At 38.2% G+C, this 23228-nt stretch overlaps 1 protein-coding gene across 1 annotated transcript in view; it reads right to left on the reverse strand.

Annotated features, from left to right (window-relative positions):
• Positions 1 to 23228, reverse strand: part of TNIP3 (TNFAIP3 interacting protein 3) — a 90496-nt gene that overhangs the window by 42453 nt on the left and 24815 nt on the right. Inside the window, exon 3 of the mRNA XM_021706016.1 lies at positions 7994 to 8114. Within this exon, the coding sequence (XP_021561691.1) occupies positions 7994 to 8114 (121 nt within the window). The remainder of the gene's footprint in view (positions 1 to 7993; positions 8115 to 23228) is intronic.

Below are 23228 nucleotides of genomic sequence, written 5' to 3' on the forward strand. Positions count from 1 at the left end.
TCTTTGTATGGCCCTGAGGTCTTTATATTCTTTTAATCAACTTTTATAATTTACATGCAGTTGCCACTCTTCACTTCACCTTGGTGGCTTTCTCCACCCCCCCAGTGGTCATCTCTTCCCCTGACCACCTTTAAAATGAACCTGCCAGGACTGTTTTTACTGAGGCATGCCTACTGCTTACATCTTCCAACAGGCGACTCGTATCTTCCAGTATTCTATAGCTCCCTCTCCTGTGGAACTTGGGGCAAATTTTTTCAACAATGAGACAGATGAGATTTGAGTAAGTAGAAAGCATTCTGCTCACAAGGGTCTCTTACTTAACAAAGAGAGAGACTCAGTATACATTCCAATTACCTTACTTCTCCTATCTTGTATAGAACCTTCTGTCCAACAAGGGCGTACCTCTCAAAAGCTAAGGAGACTTACCTTTTTGTCTCCCTTATTTTTTAAGAATTTTGATTATTTTGTCTTTGGTTGGATTTTAGCTTATATACCCGTGTCTCTATCTTCTTGTGATACCAGGTGGTATACTTTATTATAAAATGGAGTTCGAGCTGGACATACACAGCAAGATCTCTTTATCTGGGTATATAATTGATATTCATGGACAGTGAAAGCCTTTCATAATCCTTGTAAGGAATGGAAGGAGAAATATATTAAAAACTGGCCATGGGATCAAACTAATTCTATGGTGATATTCTGGAAAACACAATCTGGCATCTTTACCCACTAATCTGTTTAATTTTGAAGTTTTATAATACTGTCAGGATCAGAAGTCTAAAAACTAATAGCTAAACCCCACTGATAACAGAAAGATACATGACTGAATTAAATAATGTTGTCCCAGGTTGGCATCAGTAAGCTTCAATGATATAAGGTGCAGCAACTGAGCCAAGACAGGCTTCCTCACTGCCTGAGAACTCACGGTAGAGCTTCTCAGCCAGCCAGAAGTTTCCTGAGGAAAGATCAACAGACACTCACCCAACAATGCAACAGGTTTTCCTAACAGGAAAAAACAGGAAGGATCAAAACATTTCACAGCTACAACCTCTGAAATAGACAATGGAATTCAAGAGAAAGTCAGCAATTGTATGAGAAAACTATTAAAGAAAATTTTGCTGGGCGCTGTAGCTCAAGCCTGTAATTTCAGCACTTTGGGTGACTGAGGCGAGAGGATTGCCTGAGACCACAGGTTTGAGACCAGGCTGGGCAACTTGGTGAGACTTTGTTTCTACAACTAAAAAAAAAAAAAAAAAAAAAAAATTAGCAGGCGTGGTGGCGATCACCTGTGGTTCCGACAACTTGGAAGGCTGAGACAGAAGGATAGCCTGAGCCCTGCAGGTTGAGGCTGTGGTGGCCATGAGCATGCCACTGCACTCCAGCCTGGATGACCGAGTCCGACTCAAAAAAAAAATTTTTTTTGAGACTCAAGTTAATCCTACCAGCATGATGATGATAATGATGACGATGATGGTGATAGTGTTGTTCTTGTTTAGCACTTTATACTTACAAAGTGCATTTTCACTCAATATTCTTATTACAACCCATTTTACAAGTAAGAAAGCAAGATCTTGGCCGGGCTCGGTGGCTCAGCCTGTAATCCCAGCACTTTGGGAGGCCGAGGTGAGTGGATTGCCTGAGCCCGCGGGTTCCAGACCCGCCTGGCCAACTTGGCGAGACCTCATCTCTACAATAAATCAAAAATTAGCCAGGCATGGTAGCGCGCGCCTGTAGTTCCAGCTCCTTGGAAGGCTGAGGCGGAAGGATCGCCGGAGCCCAGCAGGTCGAGGCTGCGGTCGCCGGGAGCGGTCACTGCACTCCAGTCTGGGTGACAGAGTGAGACTCCAACTCAAAAAAAAAAAAAAAAAAAGAAAGAAAGATCTTGATCATCGAAATTGTGTTTTGATAGAGAACAGATAACTTGCAAAAGAAGGGAGATAAGGAAGGGAAAGGAAAACTAGATTTAAAAAATGTGGTAACAGAAAGCATATGTCAACTTACTGTAGTTTGCAAAAGGTTTTTCCCTTATAATCTTCTGTAACATCATACATTCATATTAATCTCTGAATCACTCAAAGCAATTTCTCAAGGAGTTTTGCCTTGGAAAGAGTGTTCAGATCAAGAATTTGTCTCCAGTCATTGAAAGATTCTCCCTCCATTTATATCCAAAGTCATTAAATTTCTGGTGCTGCTTCTAAGTTAAAATCAGAAAAAATAGAATCCAAAGACAGGAAAGGTTCTTAAGCAAATTCAATTCTGGTGGATCTACATAAAATTTGGACACTTCTGTTCACTCCTAGGCCCCATCCTTGTTTCTAAGCATTACTAAAAGTGTTTTTGTTTACCCAATAAATTTCAAGCTTCTTATTCCTTTCTTTTGTATTTGAAAACAAACAGTTGCAGATTTATATATTAATGTTGATATATTAATTTTCTCATAGTATTAGTCAATAACTCAAGGAGACCAGAATTGGCAAGACCAGATGGTGGCTTCCACATAAGAACTGACAGATTGGGTTTATGAGTGTACACTTGATATTCTCCTGAAGACCCTGAGAACTATCTACAGAGAAATTCTAAGGATAAGTTGAGTATAAATCCAGCTTTACCATGGCTCATGAAATCACAGAAGTTGTTTACAAGTGGTGTCTTCTAGAAAACTCTATGTTGTGATACTCTATACCTTCTTAGGACATGTTCTACCTCATCCTCAAGACTATATATTGGTTATGTGTGACTTTCATATAATATTCATTTTAGAATCTTAATATTCTCACTTACATATTTTTTTCCTTTGCTTACAAGACTCTAAATGACCTTCATTTGCTAATTTTCTATTTCAATTCTCCCAGAATATTAAAGCATATTTTCAGGCTCAAGGAGTTCCTTATATTTATCAATACATGTTTTTCTGTTTCCTCAAAGCAGTGAGTCAGTCTGTTCATTTCTCTTATAGTAATTCTCCTTCTTGACATATTCTTGGCAATAGTAGCTGAGCAAAAAGGGAACTTGACGTATGTCTCAGGGCCTTTCATTAAGTCATATCTCTTTTATTCACATACCTTTCCCAGCTCATAAAATCATAAAGAAACTAATTTCCTGTTCTTCGAAAGGAAGCCTACCTTATCACTCTCATGCTTACTTCATGCAGTGTGAAAATGAGAAAAGCCTTCTACAGCCCCTTTGCCATTGACCCACCCTTGTCTTACACAGACGTTTTCTTATATTTTTTCAGTTCTATCAACATCTCAGCAAGAACATGAAGGCTTTTGTTTTGTTCTGAATATAGGATTTTCTTCTGTAGAGTGTTATTGTACAAACAGGAACTCAGCAGAGATTCCAGTTGGAAATGAAGCCTTGCTACTCAAGGAATCAAATGTTTGAAGATACCTTCAGAGGACAGTTGAGGTGAACTGCCAGAGGTATATTGTGATCATGAGTGGAAACTCCCAGAAGCCTTATCCTGGGAAGATAATAAAATCACAGTGGTTTGATCTAAGTGTGGTGCTTTAAGCCAGAGAGAAAGAGCTACTCCAATGACCCTTATCATACCAGTGACACCAGCTGAAGCTCTGACCCAGTCCCCAAATAATTCTTAGGTGAGTGAAGGGGAATTAAAAGTGGAAAGTATAGGGCAATGGCTCTCATTGGACAGATTTGAGTTTAGGTCCAGATCTGAATCCTATTAGCTGTAAGACCATGAACAGATTGTTTAGCCTCATTGAACCTCACTTTCCCCATCTGTAGAGGGGTGAAGATTACATGAACTAATACACACAAGTGCTTTGAAGAGTGTTGACCCAGGGTAGCCAATTAATAGACAGGAGCTAAAATCCAAGCCATGGAAAACAGAAAGGATGTGACATACTGGCAGACGTTAGAAGTGTAAGATATCACTGGGGACATGTGCAGCCAAAGTTGGAGAAGAAATCTCTCCACTCCAGTGGGGAGAGCGGTAGTGTTCATGCATTTGGAACTCTGGAGAACATTCTCGCATTGAGTACACTTGGCACAGTAGTACAGTGGCGCCCCTGAGCGTGGTGTAGCAAACACCTAGAAGCAGCTGGGACAGGTGAGCATCTGAAAACCATCAATAGTCAATAACTCAAGGAGGACAGAATCAGCAAGACCAGATGGTGGCTTCCATGCAAGAACTGAGAGATTGGGTCTATGAGTGTACATTTGATATTCTCCTGAAGTCTCTGAGAATTATTTGTGAGGAATTCTAGAAATACGTTGATTATAAATCCAGCATTACCATGGCTGATGAAATCACACAAGTTGTTTCCTAGTGGTGCCTTCTAGAAGACTCCATATCTTTTTGGGACACTTTCTACTTTACCCTTAAGAAGTCCATGATAGTAGAGAAAATACATATGTATGTAAGTGATTACAAAACCAAAGTGCTAATGTCTCTGCATTGTGTATAAAGAAGATAAAGATTTAGGAAAAAGCAGGGAGAGGCTTGAGTAATGCTGTGTGGGACTAGAGAGGGTGGTTAAAGGTGGCATGAAAAGTTTGAATTGACATAAAAGACAGTTCATCCAATGGGCAAAATTTTCCATGAAGAGTAAATAGCATGATGGCCATGGATGGTGGCACATGCCTATAGTCCCAGCTATTTGGGAGGCTAAGGTGAGAGGATCACTTGAATCCCAGATTTGAGACTGCAGTGAGCTATGATTGGGTCACTGCACTCCAGTCTGGATGACAGAAAGAGACCTTGTTTCTAAAAACACAGTAAAAATTGCTGAAAAAGAGGAAACAGCATGCAAAAGACATAGCACATGAAGCTTCATGATCTGTTAAAGAATTACAGGTGGCTAGAACATAGGGTGCATTTTGAAGAATGGCAGAGTACATAGAAGACAACATAACTCTGTAGAAAAAATATGAACAAGCTTGGTTTTCTATCCTAAGACTAGCATTTCACAATGTTGTGAATATAGGCAGCATTTACAAAATTTTTAAGAATCTTAATTTCTTCATCTGAAAACCAAGGATAAACATAGCCATATTTAAGTGTTAGATATCAAACAACATAAAATATGTACCCCCAATAACTATCATGATAGATGCCCAGTAGATATTAGACTTCTCTTTCTAGTGTTTTGTTCTAAATGTGTGCAGAGGCTGGATGCAAAGGCATTTGGACTCTATAACGTAGGTAAAGATAGCCTACTTTTAAGTTTTAAACACTTCTAAATTAGCAAGATCTATGCTGGCAGAAAAAAGGAAAAGGGGTAAAATTCAAAGATATTATGAAGATAGAAGAGGCCAGACCTTTGGGGCAGGGTTCAGGGTGAGGAAAGAGGGCACTATTCTATGGATGGTGACACCTGGAGTCATGTACTATTGTAGCCCTGGAGGAACCCAGGATTACGCTCAAATTTGAATGACTGAGTCAATCATGATCCATTAACCAGCACAGAAAATGTGTGTGTTTTCTGTGGGGGTAGAGGACAAGCAGATATAGCAGGAATGATATTGAATTCCCTTTTACAAATACTGAGTGAAATGTATTGAAGTGCATTTAGAAAGGAATCATATGTTTAGAAAGTACACGTGTCTGGAGTCATCTTTGTCACATGTCTTGTTTAATGAACCCAGGACTATGATCCCCAAGTACCATTAATATAATGCAGGCAGGTGATGTAAAGGAAGCCAGTGAAGGTCAGTGAGAAGGAGGGACCAGATAAGTAAAGGGGCGGCGACAAGATGTTTAGGGGTTAATATCAAAGATGTCAATGGAGTAAGACAGCTTAAGGAAGTTGAATTAGCGAGTCATGTAAAATGCAAATAAGAAGACAAGTGAAAAGTGAGAGCCTATGTGACCACTGGATTTATCCAGAGGGAGATCATTAGTGGCATGATAGGGGAGGGAAAGCCTTGGACACTGTAATCATGGCTGTGGTGTGTAAGAGTAAGAACATTATCCATAAAATAATGTGAGACCTCGTAGATATTTAAAGTGGAGAGGAACTGTGTATAATCTAAGCTGGGGAGAGGTGTTGAAGACACTGAAACCCCAGTGTTGCTTAATGAGTAGTCTTATCATACTGTGGTGGTTTTCAAACTGAACTTGGTCCTCACTGATATTCAGCAACTTATTCTAGTTTTACTCACCTCTCCTGTCTTCTTGCCGGCAATGGCTATTTTGTGTCTTCCCAGATTCCCTTAAATCTTGAATCTCATTTCTTACCCTCTCGTTCGCTGTCTTTATATACTTCATAAGCAAGTTAGAACACATAGACTAAGAATCTGCTGTTCTTTGCTTGGAAATATGGTGTAGGAGAGTGAGCAAATTTCATCATGAGGTGACAGAAGATGCAGTGTCTTAGAGGAAGACACACATTTCGATTAATTCCCAAAAGGAGATAGAACTTGTTACCAAGAGAATGGTAATAAGGAGGTAGAAGAGGTTTTTTTTTATCATGCAGGGAAGGATCTAGAAGACAGAATTGTGAGGGGTCAGTCATAAGCAAATGGATCTTCGAGGATGTTAATCAGAGAATATGAGGATAAGGTTACTGGAGGGAATTAAAATGAGCACCATGAAACTTTGCTGGGATCAGACAAGAAGGTCACTGGAAAAAACACATTTTTTCCATGAAGGAATAAAGTTCTAGTTGGGAGTTAGAAGTGTATACATGAGGGCTGGGAATTGGGATGAGAAGAAGGGAAGGGGAGAAAGAAACCTTCTTTGACCCTCTAATTACTAGCAAACATTCTTTTGTAACTATGAAAATAAAGACAGACTTTTCAGGAAGTGAGTTTTTAAACAGGAACAAGTGCCTGCATGCAGAGTGCATACAACACAGGAGTATCCACAACATACTAAGTTCAAAAGGTGAGGTAGCAAAACAGATGTGTGTGTGTGTGTGTGTGTGTGTGTGTGTGTGAGAGAGAGAGAGAGAGAGAGAGAGAGAGAGAGAGAGAAAGAAACAGAGACACTCCAAATGCTAAGAGATGCTCTCTACAAGTGGTACACCTACTGGTGACTTCAGAGGCAGATCCATGTTTAATGAGGCCTGAGTCCCTCTACAATTCTGGGGAAATTTAAGAGAAAAAAACACAAATTTATGGATACAAGTTGGTTGTAAAAGTAAATATTTGTTTCAAGGAGCTCAAGTTCCACTATCTCCACTGTAAATCTGTCTCTGCATGACTTTTATAGTTTTCTCTGTTTATCCATATACATTTTCAACAATAAGTATGAATAACTTTGAAAAGAACTGAAATCACTTTTAAGTGAAAGTATAAATTATTTACTTTTTTGTAGTGCTAGACGTGCTCTCAAATCTATTCACATTGTTTTGTGTGTGTGTGTGGTGTGTGTGTGTGTGTGTGTGTGTGTGTGTGTGTGTGTGTGTATGATAATCATTACAGATTGTTTCTAATCGAGAGGGCTACAGAACTTAAGAGCTTATGTTGTCATTTATGATGCATTTCTAGAAAGTGGTCCACAAAATTCCTAGCTCAAATGTACCCTTGAATTTTATTTGCTTATTTAAAGTACCATGGACAAATATCCTGAAACAAGAGGAAGTTCAAAGTCAAACAACTCCTTTAATCAGTAAAACCCTGTGTTTCCTTAGAACAAGGAAAAACAACTACAAAAAAATGACACGGGTTATGCTGATTTTAATAATCCAATTTAAACGGGTTTGCTTAAAATGGTTTACTTCCTCCTCAATATAGAGCTGTCACTATATTAAACAACCTTTCTGATATAGTGTGATATTCTTGCTTTCGTGTAGTGACAACTGCCTGCACACTTTACACTGGGAGGTGACTTCTGCTGAGGGATTTCCTTAGTAGCAGGAAGTGACTGTGTGAGAGAAGTTTTGTACTGCTTCACTTTATACTCATAGCAACAAGGAAGTGCACAACTGACTGTAAATGATTTGGGGACTGTCCCCATAGATTCTTCTCGGTGAATAAACTGCTGAAGTGTATGTTGAGATGCAGTAGAAAGAATGTGTTTTCTTACCTTTGGAGAACATGAATTTCTGTGACCTGGCATGGCCTCCAGGGTGACCCCTTTTGGATCAGAAGAAGCATTTCTCTCAATCAGATCCCGGATTTTATTATCCAGCTCCACACTTTCACATCTGCCCAGAAAGACATGATAAAGTCACATTTTAGAAGGTGACTAAAAATTATTCAATGGTGGAATGAGTTGATCAATGAAATGGAGGAATTGTTTGTGTACGATACCTCCCTAGACTTTTCCAAACTCTAATCCCATTTCATTTTCATTTGTCCATGCCATACAAGTACTTTGAAACAGTACTACAGTGTAATTTCCCTTATTAGCACACTTATTCAAAGTGATAAAAGAAGATATAGGCAAGTTTAGGAATTTTCACTGTCTGACAACAATGGCAAGAATTGAGTTTTTACAGTGTCAGGAAATACAGTACATTTCTTATTCAACTCTCTGAAGTAGTCACTGTCCCCTACATTTTACAAATAAGCAAACTTGAGTTTAGGAAGTTTACCGACTTATCAACTAACATTAAGTCAAAGTGTGAAACATTGGCAGGGCCAAGATCAAACGCAGATCTGTAGAATTCTGTAACCTTTTTCAACCATTTTGTTATGTATCTTTAACTCAAAACAAGTCCCTAAGCAGTTACTTGTCACTAAATGGAAGTATATTTACAACTGAAGAGTATCTGGAAGCGACCTTAAGAAGAATCTATCCAGCTCGGTGGCTCAGCCTGTAATCCCGTGCCCTTTGGGAGGCTGAGGTGAGTGGATTGCCTGAGCCCGCGGGTTCGAGACCCGCCTGGGCAGCAAGACCTCATCTCTACAATAAATCAAAAAATCAGCCAGGCGTGGTAGCACGCGCCTGTAAGGCTACGTGGAAGGATTGCTGGAGCCCAGCAGGTGGAGGCTGCGGTGGCCGGGAGCGGCCACTGCACTCCAGTCTGGGCAACAGAGTGAGACTCCAACTTAAAAAAAATAAATAAATAAAAAAAAGAAGAATCTAGTCCAACTTCTTCATTTAGCTGAGAATAAGAGTAAATTGCTCATAGTCACTTGACCATTAACTGATAACACTGAGATTTAAACCAGATTTTCCTACTCAAATCAATTTTTCCCCCCTTTATAACATGTCAGCATGATGGAGAAATGTTCTCATTAAAAACACAAGTCACAAGAAAAATGCTTTAATTGTGTGATTTTTCTTTACGTATTTTTTTGGCCTGCCTCATCATATCTCACCTCTTAAAAATAACCCCTTGAATTAGGAGAGGAGTTCTTCCAGCAGTACTTCTCAAAGTTGTATGCAAATAAAATAAATATGTAGATGGTTGGCTTCGTCGTATGTCTGCCCAATCTATCACTTTCTTTGAGAGTGGCTTTCAGGAGTAGGCTCTGATAGCCATTTTCCCTTGGTTATAATTGATTGAACCAAGAGTTAACAACTGATCCCAGTATGGCCAGTGGAAGTCTCTTCTGTGTGTGGAGGCAGCTGAGAATGAAGTAGATGAGTAGGAAAATACAGAACTGAGAGGTGGGGAGAATCTTGACAGTTTTTGAGTTCAGAATCAGCCATTTCTAAGGTCAGGCTGCTATTCTACCCTTGAATTCTGGAAACCACTGTATGTCTTTATAATGAATTATCTCTCACTTTTTAAAAAGCTACCTTTGCTTGGTTTCTGTTATCTTTAATAAAAAAATCTAAACATGTACTTTGACCTTCATACTTGTGTTATTGTTTCTTTCAGACTGAGAAATGTCTGTACCTCATGTCCCATGTATGATTCCCTTGTAAAATACAGGCTCGTGGATCAAATAGTAAATTCTTCATGGCCCAAAAGGTTGCATATGCATAGTACTGAGTTTGGACCTATCTTCAAGGTTTCCCACAACACTTTCAGAAGAGTCACAATATTTTTAAAAATAACTTTCCTAAATCTTTCAGATTAATTAGATTCCCAAGCAACAACAGAATTGGACTAGACTGAACATTAAGCCAGCAAGGCAGCTTTCTAACCTATTCTGAACAGTTTTGAACAGACTTGCCTGCCAAGAGGTCTCAGTACTTTTTGGCACCACATCCCTTTGTGGCAAACATGTTCCTGACTCATTTCAAACCCCAGACAGGACCACTGTGAGATGACCTGCTATGATCTCTATGTCCCCAACTGACCTGGTTCCCATACCATATTTTTTATTTTGTCTTTCATTTTCATTTCCTTTCTTCCTGCTCTTTTTCTTCCTGATGTGTTTGCCCCACCACTTTCTGAAACATGCCAAGCACAATCCCCACTCCAGGCCTTGGCATTTGCTGTTGCCTCTGCAAGACTTATGCCCCACTTCATCCAGGTGCTGGCTCAAGTGTCACTTTACCAAGAAAGCCCCTGCTGACCGGTCTGTCTGAAACAGCTCTCTCAGCCCCATCACTATTAACCCTCAGTTCTGTTTTATTTTCTTCTTTGAATTTTTTGTTATTTTGATTTATTTGTTTATAATTCCTCTCCCTCACCACCATATTTGTCTTAAGAAGAAAGTTCTTTTTCTGTTTTGATTCACTACTCTATCTCCTAGCACATAGTAGGACCTCAATAAGTATTTGCCATTGAATAAATGTGACTCCATGATGAGATCTGACTCAAAACACCTAACCCTTAATTCAGATCTAGTCATTAAATGAGATCTAAATGTATGCAAATCACCTCAAATACATGGGACTGATAAAGTTGGAACAAATCATTAAGTGAGGAAGCACTAGCAGCAGTTCCAGAATGGGCACTAGAGCTCAGTTGCCATTGCTTCATGGTGGCCTTGTTCTTCTATGCTTGTGTTATATGAGGTCTTCAGTATTCAACAATAGTCGGGTATTCACTATTGCAAAGTAATGACCTTTCACAGAAATAACCACATGCAGTGATGACTCTCAAATTATTTCCACTGTAGTGTTGAGCACGTTTAGAGGTGACAGCCACCTTTTCCTTTTCGCTTGGAAGAGGGTGAAGGTGCTGCTTCGGAACTGGGGCCCTGCACTCTCTCCTGAAGCATGGTTCAACACACGCCCTTGGAGCCACAGCCAAAGAGGGACAGGCTCTTGTGGGGATGGTGGGTTTCTGAACTTGCTACATGACTTAGGCCATGACAGGAAGAAAGGAGGTGACAGCCAAGAGGAGAACTACATGGTGGTGACCAGTGGTAGGGAGCTTTGGTCATACCCATAGGGAGAGTGTTGTCCACTGTGGCAGGGTTAGGGTTGAACATTCAAGAATCCAGCTGGAACGGAAGGGACACAAGAGGAGTGGGGCGCCAGGGATTCTGCTATAGTTAGGACTTGTGCACACTTTCTTTTCTCATTATCAATATTATTGCCATTGTCATTGTTACTATAGTGCATATGCCTTTATGAACTCACACATGAAACCTTAGAAGAAATGTTGTAAAACAGTAGAAAGTAAATGTACTTTTAAATCTGAACATAACAGAGGAACCTAGTGTACTTCCCTGAACCCTACTGGTCTGGTTTATAAACAGAGGAGGACAGTGCGATATTGTGAGGCTGTCAGTAGGATGATTGGTACCATATGCACAATGCTCAGATAATGGCAGACATGCCAGAGATGCTTAATGATTGAGACTACTGTTATTATTTTGGCATAGTTATCAAACATTCTAACAAGTGAGTTTAGAAAGTAGGAAACATAAAGTTAGTATATTGCTATAAATAAAAGAAAAATAATTTTAGAAGCACAAACCTTTTCCATTTGGTTCAAAGGATAATTTAAAAAGTTAGTCACACTTTAAATAAAAGACAACCATGTCACCTATTTGGGTTATATAATCCTTAGCAAATCTTTTAGATTATTCTTTAATCATGTTAGAATTTAGTACCAGAAAATATTTTTACATTCTGTTTTTAATTAGTGAAATTCATTATGGTTCATGAATTTCAATTTGCCCTGGATTTATTTAGAAGAAAGTATTCTTTCTTTATCTAAAATAAAGCATTTATCAAGGTTTATTTTTTTTTCCTATGAAGCTCAAAATTCTGATAATTGAGAGGCAGAATTAATTAAACTTACTAAGCCCGTCTTTTCTCCTCAGTTCACTTAATACTTGCATCGAACATAGTTATACTCTTAATACAACACTGTAACCTGAGGTTTGCTGTAGGGTAAAAAAGAAAAACACTCTACCAAGCTTTTAAACACAAATAGAACAAATCCTACATAATTCTTGCTTTAGTTCTATAGGTACATATTATTCCCACCTTGGGATCTGTTCCCTGAATCTGCTCCAGTGATCTCTGCTCTGGATCCTACCCCTTACTTATCCTTATTTTTCATATAGGAAACTTGACCGTGAGGTCACCTGACTCAGAGGGCAGGCTATGGGCTGACACTAAAGCCCTTGGCTTCTTACTGTACTATTAGAGTCTTAGTAACTTTAGGAACTGTTACTGCAGCAGAACCATGGAGGGCTGTACTATCTCCAATAATTTGTTTTAGGTTTTTCATTGTCCAGGCATTTCAGTGTTAGTTCTAAAGAAAATAACCTATGGGTGCTTCCAAGTGAAATGTAGCTGACTCATAAAGTCAGATGTTAGGAGAGGCTTGGGAAGAGGACATCGGGATCAGGTGTTCACTTGTAGCCTGTATTTTATGTGATTTCTTATTTTTCTAAGTTGTGAGCTCTTGATCAGGGGTTTGATCAGGGTCCACGGATGAGGTTCAAGGATCCATAAATTGTCCCAAATAAAATTCAGTACAAAATAATATGCACGTTATATACTTATTGTCTCTTTCTAAAGACAGGGTCTACAGTTTTTAGCAAGTTCACGAGCCTCCACAAAGAGTATACTTTAATTATTTTTTCTTCCTGTCCTCCCCTCCCTCTCCTTCCCTCCCTCTCCTCTTCTCTCTCTCTTTCCCTCCCTCTTTCCCCTTTCTTTCTCTTTCACTCTTTCTTTCCTTCTTCCTTTTCTTCCTTTTCTTCCTTTCTTTCCTATAAAAATTTAGCAATAACTCGGAACCAAACTCTGTTATTAAAGTTTTTATTTGAATGGACCTCTTTACTAAAGTGCAAGTGAACTGAGACTTATACAGTCAATGTTGCTAGGCTAAGAGTTTGAGGTGACAGTGAAAGAATTAAAGGAAATCCAGTAAATCTCTGTTGGGACTTTGGCTTATTTGCAGCTTATTGTAGACTTACATGAACAGAAACCTCCTTTGTTGCTCTCTCTCCTTCCTGCCCTCCCTCACAAGAATATGTCAACTTAGTGAGTAAACGGAAATGATACTGATCTGAATTATATTTTACCAATAAGATAGGAGGGTAAATCAATTTGACAATGAAACTTTTTTTAAAAAGTAGATTACAGCCAGGCTCGGTGGCTCAGCCTGTAATCCCGCGCCTTTGGGAGGCTGAGGTGAGTGGATTGCCTGAGCCTGCGGGTTCGAGATCCGCCTGGGCAGCGAGACCTCATCTCTACAATAAATCAAAAAATCAGCCAGGCGTGGTAGCACATGCCTGTAATTCCGGCTACTCGGAAGGCTGAGGCGGAAGGATCGCCGGAGCCCAGCAGGTCGAGGCTGCGGTGGCCGGGAGCGGCTACTGCACTCCAGTCTGGGCGACAGTGAGACTCCAACTCAAAAAAAAAAAAAAAAAAGGACTTCCCCTCAGTTATATATGATTGTGAGTCATTTTTTCCTAGACTGGCTTTGGGAAGCATATATTTGGAACCCTTGTATCTTTACTACTTCTTCAAAGGTCTCCAATACAAAAGCCTCTAAAACATTGTCCAAAGCAGCGGTCTCCAACCTTTTTGACATCAGGTACCAATTTCATGGAAGAAAATCTTTCCACAAACGGGGGGTGGGGGGGTGGAAGGTGGGGATGGGGGATGTGCAGTCAAACTTCACTGCTAAAGTGAATCCGTATTTGTAGCCGCACCCCAGCATTAGAATCACCACCTCAGCTCCACCTCATATCACCAGGCATTAGATTCTCATAAGGAGCGTGCAAAGTAGAACCCTTTGTGCAGTTCACAATAGGGCCTGCACTCCTATGAGAATCTAATGCCGCTGCTGATCTGACAGAAAGTGGAGCTCAGGTGGCAATGCAAGCAAGCGGTGGGGAGTGGCTGTAAAAACAGATGAAGCTTCTCTCACTTACCTGCTGTTCACTTCCTGCTGTGTGGCCTGGTTCTGAATAGGCCATGGACCAGTACCTGGACCATGGCCCGGGGCTGGGGGCTCTGATCTAAAAGATACAGCATGTCTTTGAATGTCATTATTTAACAGGCTCATCAAAGGTTTGTCTATTTAACTCTTACCTGTTGGTTAGAGCCTAGACACTGTTAATTTGTAGAATCCTGTCTGATAAAAAAAACAATCTCAAAGCTTATGGTTCACTGCTTTGTAGGGCAGTTTTGTGTCTAATCTAACCATTTTATTCTAACATTCCTCTATTAAATTACCTATAAATACCCAGCCCTTCAAATGTTTCTTAAATGAGCCTTATTATCTTTCTGGAAACCTCATTAACTAATGGGTTGAATAAAACCTTGACATATGTTCATTTTATGTTTGCATGAGAGTCATGTTTTAACCTTCTAATATATTGTATATTATCACCCCAGGATATGGGTACTCCAAGACCATTGAATTTTGAGTTGATTTTAATGGTACATGGTGAGCATGCAATGCCAGCCCTCTCCCCTCCCCCAACTTGGTTTTTATGGCTACGTGATATGGTTGCCTCATTAGTATTGGCAAGTACTGTAAATTCCTGAAGAAAATAATCATAGTCAATAGACAAAACTAATGATCACAATCTTGGAAATAGCCTGAAGATTATTTAATTAGCCTCTTGCATTTAGATAACAGAGAAACGAGGCTCAGGAGGTCTAACTGCCAGAAAGTGAATCCAGGGCAAAAATACACACTCACACACACACACACACACACACACACACACACACACACACACACACACACAAATATACTTGCCCACCTCAAATGTTCACATTTCCTCCCAGACCGCTGCCAGGTCACATTTTCTGCTTTGATCTTATGTCATAAGCCATTGTTTTTAGGAATGGTTCTGGAGAACAAAGCTCTTTTTCAAATATGAGACAAGGAAAAATTGGTACTAGGTTCGTTTATATGGAAAGGATTCCAGATGTTCAAATACCAGAGATTCTGATGACCCAGAATGAGAACTATTGTCTAAAAGACTCTGATCAAGCAGCAGCTTTTAGGTTTTACTTTTTTTGTTATTATTGTTAGTACTCTAAATATTCTCCTAGCAATTTGGGGGAGAAATAAATTACCCAATAAGGAATTACTCTGTGTATGTATGTTTTAGGTGATTCAGTTCAGGGGTCATAATTATTTTAGTAATGGAAGTATTAACAGTTTTAGTTTAAGAAGGTAGTAGAAGAGCAAGGATTTGCTCAGAGAATTTTTTATATAGTTTATTTAGAAACTAAATGAGAGAAAGAGAGAGAATGAGACAGAGAATTCACTTCTCCAAGGTAAGAGAGGAGGCCAGAAGTTAGGAAACATGGCGGCAGCCATAGCTCAAAGAGCACAAGGTCATACCAGAGTTTAGCAAGGCAGTGGCCGCTCAGAGAATTTTTAAAATTGCATTGTTCTTGGGCAAGGATGAACTTTTAAAATGTTTTACCCAAAGCTGTGTTTATTATAATTTAAGTAAATGTCTAAAAATTGTATTTGCATGTCTGAAATGAAAGCCTAGAGGATGGGAATATATGCCTTACAAGCATGGACTCTGCCATTGTCCTCAACCTGCATTCTTGACTTACTTTATCTCTGTTCTTGTGGTGTTCCAGATCACTGTGCTGATGCCACACACCTCTTGTGGGTCAACCAGACCTCTTGCAGATACACCCAGGGGGTCTGTGAAGGCACAGGAGCCAGACAGCGCAGCTGCAGGTATGATGGGAGCCCCAGGGAAAGGTTAAAAGAGAACAAAGTTCTGTAGAAGCCACATCCTCCTACGGGTATCTTAGACATGGGTGTGGCCTTTTTAATGGGACAGTTCTGCATGGATGAAACAATTTAATCCACAAAACAGAATGAAACAGAATACAGAACCGATGAGCACACAGTGTTTCAACAGAAGATATTCTGATCCTTGAATACCCGTGGCATTTCCCCCTTGCTAAATCTTAGCTGCCCTCCCGTTCTCACTGTATATATGGAGGGGTGATGAACTCTAGATGGGGTGGGATGCTTCAATTTTGTGTTTCCATAGCAGCCTGTATTTCTCCCATAATACCACTTATTATATTTTATTGTATTTGCATGTTTACTTACATTTATTCTCCATTGGATTATAAACCCCATGAAAGCAGAGATATGCTTAGTTTGCTTATCGCTGTATTCCCACAGCCTCTCAGTGATTATTAAATATATTTAACACTAGAACAACTTGTCAAGAACAGCTAGATATGAAGCCAATAGATACAAGCTGCAGTTGAAAGAGATGAAGTTTCCCTTAAAAGGTCCTTGCAAACTGAGCCCTGTCCTGTTCAGATGCACCTTCTCTATGCTATTCATATTATTTCTCTCTTTCTCAACCTTAATAAATCTGCCTTTGAGAAAAGGAACTGACAAAGGCTGAACAGTTATGAGTGTCATAACAGAGGACACGCCTGTCTGTTGTAAGCCACAGAGGGTCAGGTACCACTGAGCAGAGCTCTGGAGATATTTTGGAGTTCAGAAGTCTTTTCTAAGTTCCCTGAAGTTAAACCTATACATCAATACTCAAAAAAGAAATATGAATAAGGATAAAACCTTATTGAAGTATTAAGCATGATACCCTCCTAAAAAACCTCTCAAATTGTTTTTTAATAAAAGCTCGCTGGGCACGGTGGCTTAAGCCTGTAATCCCAGCACTTTGGGAGGCCAAGGTGAGATGATTGCCTGACCAGGGGTTTGAGACTAGCCTGGGTAACTTGGCGAGACCTCATCTCTACAACAAATAGAAAGAATTAGCCAGGCGTGGTGGTGCCCGCCTGTAGTTCCAGCTACTAATAAGGCTGAGGTGGAAGGAGAACCTGAGCCCAGAAAGTCAAGGCTGCGGTGGCCATGAGTGGGCCTGTGCACTCCAGCCTAGGTGACAGAGTGAGACTCTGACTCAATAAATAAATAAATAAATAAAAGCTCAGAAAAAAATGATGCCACATTAGAGCTCATGGGTAGGGTAAACCTGAGAGACCACCACGTTATGCTAAGATGTGATTTCCTCTACTCCAGGGAGCCAGGACCCTAGTAGAGAAAAAGGAGAAAACTAAGAAGTCGGGCAAGCACTGTTGCTCTCCTAATCGTTTATTCTAAAGTTGGAAACTACACAAAATTCTCCCTCTGAGAGGGACACAGAAAAAATATAATTTAATAGCTTTATGAGTCAATGAGGGATAGCTTCCTTGGTGTTTTGCTATGGTTATTATTTTAGTATAGTATACTATCATCACGGTTGTTTTTATTTATTTAAAATTCCATTTTCTTAAAGAAGCAGAGACTACAAAAGTGAATCATCTCAAAAATTTAGATATTAGGGAGCAAAGTTTCTAACCAACATTATGAACAAGGCTAAGTCTCTATAATTAGGTCAAGACAACCTTGGCACTTACTCTAACATTTGCGTCATCCATTAATGCTTTTGCACCATTGTTCTACACCCATATAGGTTTATTGATGAGCATAATGGAAAAGAACAAAATTAAACTAACTGTAATTCACAGCAAAATTGTGCATTTTATTGTAATGTTCTTGGAAATAGGCATTTCAACAGGAACAGTTAAGTGATATATTTTACAGTTGTGCCTATATTGCAGGAGTGAAGTAGGATATGTATATTAGATCTGATATGCTCACCTGATATAATCACATCCTTATGTCAACTATAGTTTTCCTTTAATTCATCAAAATGTTTCTCTCAAATCTGTACTTTACAGATACAATTCCAAGTTGTGACATTCTTTGGGAAGACTAGAAGACTAAATTTTGAGTCATGTTCAAGAATTACAATATTTTCCCTAGTCTTTTATTGTTATTTAGTATGTAATTAAGTAAAGATTATTGTCATATAATAAAACATTACTATCTTAAGGCCAATATTGTTAAAGCAGAATTTCATTGGGACTTTAAAAAAACCCTTTTTTTCTTTAAAAAACAGTTATTGATAAAATAATTTTATTAAAATTCTTTTAAATTATGACAAAGAATATAGGAAAGATATACTTTTTATGACTATATTTGAGTATTAATTTATTTAAGCACCCTATACTTGCGAGCTATATAAAAATTTTCTAAGAGAAATATTTTACCTTTCTATTTATAATATTATTTATATTCATTAAATAATATTTATTTCAACTATCAGTTTAGATGTAAATCTTTTTTTCATCTCTTCTGGTATTTCATTTCACAACATGATTACAAGTCTTGATTTTGCCTCACCAGTATTTTCTAAGTTTGTGGTCTCACATACAAGAAAGACCCAGAGCCAGGAGGAGACGGACAGTGAAGCGGTTTGCCAGTTTCACTCTGTACCTGATTTGTCCACAGATGTCAAAGAATGTTAAGAAACAGTGGAATAAACTGGGCGCTGTGACTCACACCTATAATCCCAGCACTTGGGAAGGATGCGGTAGGAGGATTGCCTGAGCCCACGGGTTTGAGACCAGCCTGGGCAATATGGTGAGACCTCTCATCTCTACAATAAATGAAAAAAAATTAGCTGGATGTGGTGGCAAGTGCCTGTGGCTCCAGCTACTTGGAAGGCTGAGGCGGAAGGATCTCCTGAGCCCAGCAGGTTGAGGCCGTGGTGGCCGTGAGCAGTGAGTCACTGCACTCCAGCCTGGGTGACAGAGTGAGACTCCGACTCAAAGGAAAAAAAAAAGGAATAAATTATTGAAGACATTTCTTCTGCCTGAAGTCTTGGAAAGATTTTATAACAGTTTTACTAAAGGTCACAAACTATCATTTGTCAACATAATGTCACTTCTCATTTCTGATGACACTTTCCCAATTCTTCCATCTAGCTGATAAAGTGCAAGCCAGATTTTGCCAGATCTTTTGAATTAGTTTTATTAGAGGATGTACAAGATATGTTGAGTCAAATAATGATCAGTTCTTATTATGTGTAGGGTAATTCTATGTATTCAGTGAAAATTTTTTCTGAAAAGCTTCTTCAGAGCTTTACATAGTTCATCTGCTGTAGGAAATATTGCATGCATCGATTCAATGATGCCTCTAGAGGGCACTCTGCATTCAGTTCAGGTAGAAGAGAGTTTCTGATGTTGCTCACGCTTTTCGTCAAGGTTTTCATTTAGCATTTTGAGTTCATGAGAGAGGAGGCTGGGGGTAGAGAATATGTGATAGACATGTGAGTCATAACTATAGCCCATTTACTTTGTTTTATTTATTTTAAAACTTTTAATAAAAATGATTTCTTTTTTAAAAGTATGAAACACTTCATGAATTTGCGCTTCATCTTGTGGAGAGTCTATGATAACCTCCTCTGTATTGTTCCAATGTTAGTATATGTACTACTGAAGCAAGCACAACTATCTCTTTATTAATAAAGTTATTTTAAGTTGCAATAATTGTTGGACATTTATGGAATAGACTTACCTCAACTAGTTTTCCTCCTATATGCTCTGTAGAAGCTTTTCAGAAAAATGCTCTTATTAAATAGTAAGATTATCCTACACATAATAACAGCTAATCATGACTTGATTCAGCATATTTTGCAAGGCCTCTAACAAAGCTAATGCAAGGTCTGAGGAAACCTGGTTTGTGCTTTATCAGTTAGATGAAAGAATTGGGAAAGCGTCTGCTGAAAGGAGAAGAGACATTATGTTCTCATATGCAACTTGATTTTATTGAAAATTGCAATAATCTATATTTATTCTTTTCTTTTGTGGTGCTCATATGGATGTGAAATTGATGAGCTTAGAATTTCCTTTTGTGTCAGAAGTTAGAAAGTACTCAAAGAACTGATCAAACTTGGGACACTTTCAATATCAAACTATATAATGATAGGAATGCATTATAAGTCATCAAATAAGGTAGGAATCATTAATCTATACAGATAAAAATTTAAAATAAATATAAATGGAGACAATAAAAAGCTTCCCTTTACATTGGAATGTCAATCAATAAGTGTGGAAAAAATTATAGCATTAGAAAATCACTATTTACTATTACTATACATCCAGAATAGTAATCATTTAAATAAGAAATATCAATGAATACTAAAACTGGTGGCTAAAATTCTGATGAGGAATGGGATATTTACATTATTTTACACACCTACCCAAACAATACTTAGTGAACAGCAAAGGTAATACTAAAAAATAACTTTACACTGGAGAATCTTGACAGGTACCACATTAATCGAGTGATTGTGGTTAAAAATCACTTGTATTGAAAAAAATCTAAACTGTGACCATATAATAGGATGCATTAAAAAAAACACAACTTCACATCCATGGTATTTCTGCCAAAAATGCATAATAAAAGCCTAATTATAAGAAAACACTAGCCAAAAGCAAATTGAGAGACATTCTACAGAATATCAGCCCTATAGTCTTCTAAAGTGTCAGGTCATGAAAGTAAAGCCAACACAGAAGAATTGCTCCAGATTATAAGAGAATACATCATGAAAACTAAATGTAATGTATGAGTCTGGATTGGACTGTTTGTGAAGAATATTAACAGGATAATTGGCAAAACCTGAGTGGGGGTTGAGGATTAGATGGTAGTAATGTGTCAATGTTCATTTTCTGATTTTGATGGTTATCTTGTGGTTATATTAGAGAATGTCCTTATTTGTAGGATATGTATTCTAAATCATCCAGTGATAACTTACTTCCAAAATGGCTGTGGAAAATTTTTGTATGCTCTTTAAAAAATTTTGGTAATTTTGAAATTATTTTAAAAGTACAAGAAAAAGTACTTAGAATACTAAATTAAAAATAAGATCTGGCTAAGTGCAGTGGCTCAAGCTTGTAATCCCAGTACTTTGGGAGTCCGAGGTGAGAGGATTGTCTGATCTAAGGGGTTCAAGACCAGCCTGGAAAGCTTGGTAAGACCTTGTCTTTACAGTAAATCAGAAAAGTTAGCCGGGTGTGGTAGCGAGCACCTGTAGTTCCAGGTACTTGGAAGGCTGAGGCAGAAGGATCGCCTGAGCCCAGGAGGTCAAGGCTGTGGTGGTTGTGACTGTGCCAGTGCACTCCAACCTGGACAACAGAGTGAGACTCCAACTCAAAGTAAATAAATAAATAGGATCTGATTTGATATATAAATCTTATGCTCAGTGTAGGAATCATTTTATAAAAATGAAATTAGCATTGCATTATGTAAGCACGAACTAAGATGCAAGCCAATACATCTTCCTTGGGATCTGTGAAATTAGTGAACAGAGATGATTTAGTGTTTTCTTTTGTTTTGTTTTTCTAAAAGGCTGTGGAGGAAGAGCATTTGTGTGAATCAAATTACTTTAGTGGTTTGTTCTAGCCCAAGGATTCCAGAAAATGAAATATTTTCACCATGATATTTAAAGTCTGAATTGTAAAAATACAGAATAAACAAAGACTCCAAACCTTGAATGTCTTTACCTTCCTTCTAATGGCTGACATTTTATCTCCCTGTAAACTTCTCATAATAAACAGGTTTTGTTGAAATCCTCATATTATAGTAGCTTGCCTTTGGAAATGTGGGTCAGTGCTAACATCCATGCACAAGAGGAAAAAAAAAAAGACTTCCCATTTAATTCAATGAATATTTTTCTGAAATCTCTTTGTGTAAGGCTCATTAACCTTCAAAATCATGAAGTATCCTCTTAATTTTAATGAGACTCCAGAAGAAAAAATGTTCATAAAAGTATTTTTTCTTAAATTACTTAAAAAAAGACTATATGCACAATGTTATGAACCTTTCAACAGAGAACATCATGTAGTTTAGAATAGATTTTTATCACAGCACTATTTTTAGATGCAAAAGTTATAAAACCAAAGTATTATGGACCTAGTCTATTTATTTCTGAGTACAGAGAATGGATTGTTTATCCATAAAATAGCCAAAACTTTGGGTTTTCTTTGTTTATTGTAAAATATCAAACCATTGACATTTGAAGAGTATTATCAAGAGTCATGAAAATGCAAGAACAGGAAAGTAGAACTGTTACTGGGTATAAAATTGTTTTTTGTTTTTCATACACTTTCTTTGTAGAATTGACATAAAAGAAACTCTAGTATTTGTAGAAATGCAGTTATAAAAACGCTAGAAGGAAAATTCCTAAAACTGGGTGAGTTAGACTATTTGACAGCAAAGGCAGGTCTCCCATATAACTGGCATTTCAGATATAAATCTACCAAAGCCAGACAGTATATGGTAGCAAAGAAAGGAACCAGCAGATGTGTGAAGTAACCTTGGTTTTGTAAGTGATGATAAGATGGACAGGAAGCAGCAGCATTCTACTAAAGAAATGGCATTTACCCTCATGTAGCTGATGCTTGCTGAAACATGTGCAAACACACAGACCTCCACTCAGACTAGCCACAGTGATGGCAGAATTCATGAAACCTGGCACCAAACAAGCACTTGATTTCCTTCAATCTGCAGAAGGCCCTCTGGAGGGACAGTTTTCCTAGTCTTACAGTTTAGGAAACTGAGGCTCACAGAAATTTAAGTGAGGTGTCCAAGGTGAGTACTTAACCACTGCATTCCCCCAGTAATAAATGATCCATTTTCTATACTCAGAAGTCAATAGGCAAAGTCCGTAATACTTGGTTTTTATAACTTTTGTCTCTAGACATAATGCCATGATAAAAATCCATTTTAAATCATGTTTGTAAATTGATGACGGTAAAGAATTAGGAGAGATCAACTAGTGATAAATGTAGAAGGAGGCCTTTTTAATAAATAAGTTTTCTTCATTCTATAGCAAGTATAGATTGCTTTTTGGAGACAGTAAGAAAATAATAGACATATACAATATTTGTGCCTAAAGAGTTTAAAAATCAGGAATTGGTAAGGAAGTAATTATGTGTGGTTGACCAGGTAATTGAAATCATAACAACTAAATTTAGAATTCCAGTGAGATTTGGAAAGCCAAAAAATCTGTCATATTTACTTTTTAATGGAATTATAAACTAACTGAGCTTGAGTATATATAGCAAAGTATATAGCTTTGAAGGTGAAAAAAGT

Source organism: Carlito syrichta, unplaced genomic scaffold (assembly GCF_000164805.1).
Source record: "Carlito syrichta isolate Samal-C Ts95f unplaced genomic scaffold, Tarsius_syrichta-2.0.1 Scaffold314879, whole genome shotgun sequence".
NCBI classification, from domain to species: domain Eukaryota; kingdom Metazoa; phylum Chordata; class Mammalia; order Primates; family Tarsiidae; genus Carlito; species Carlito syrichta.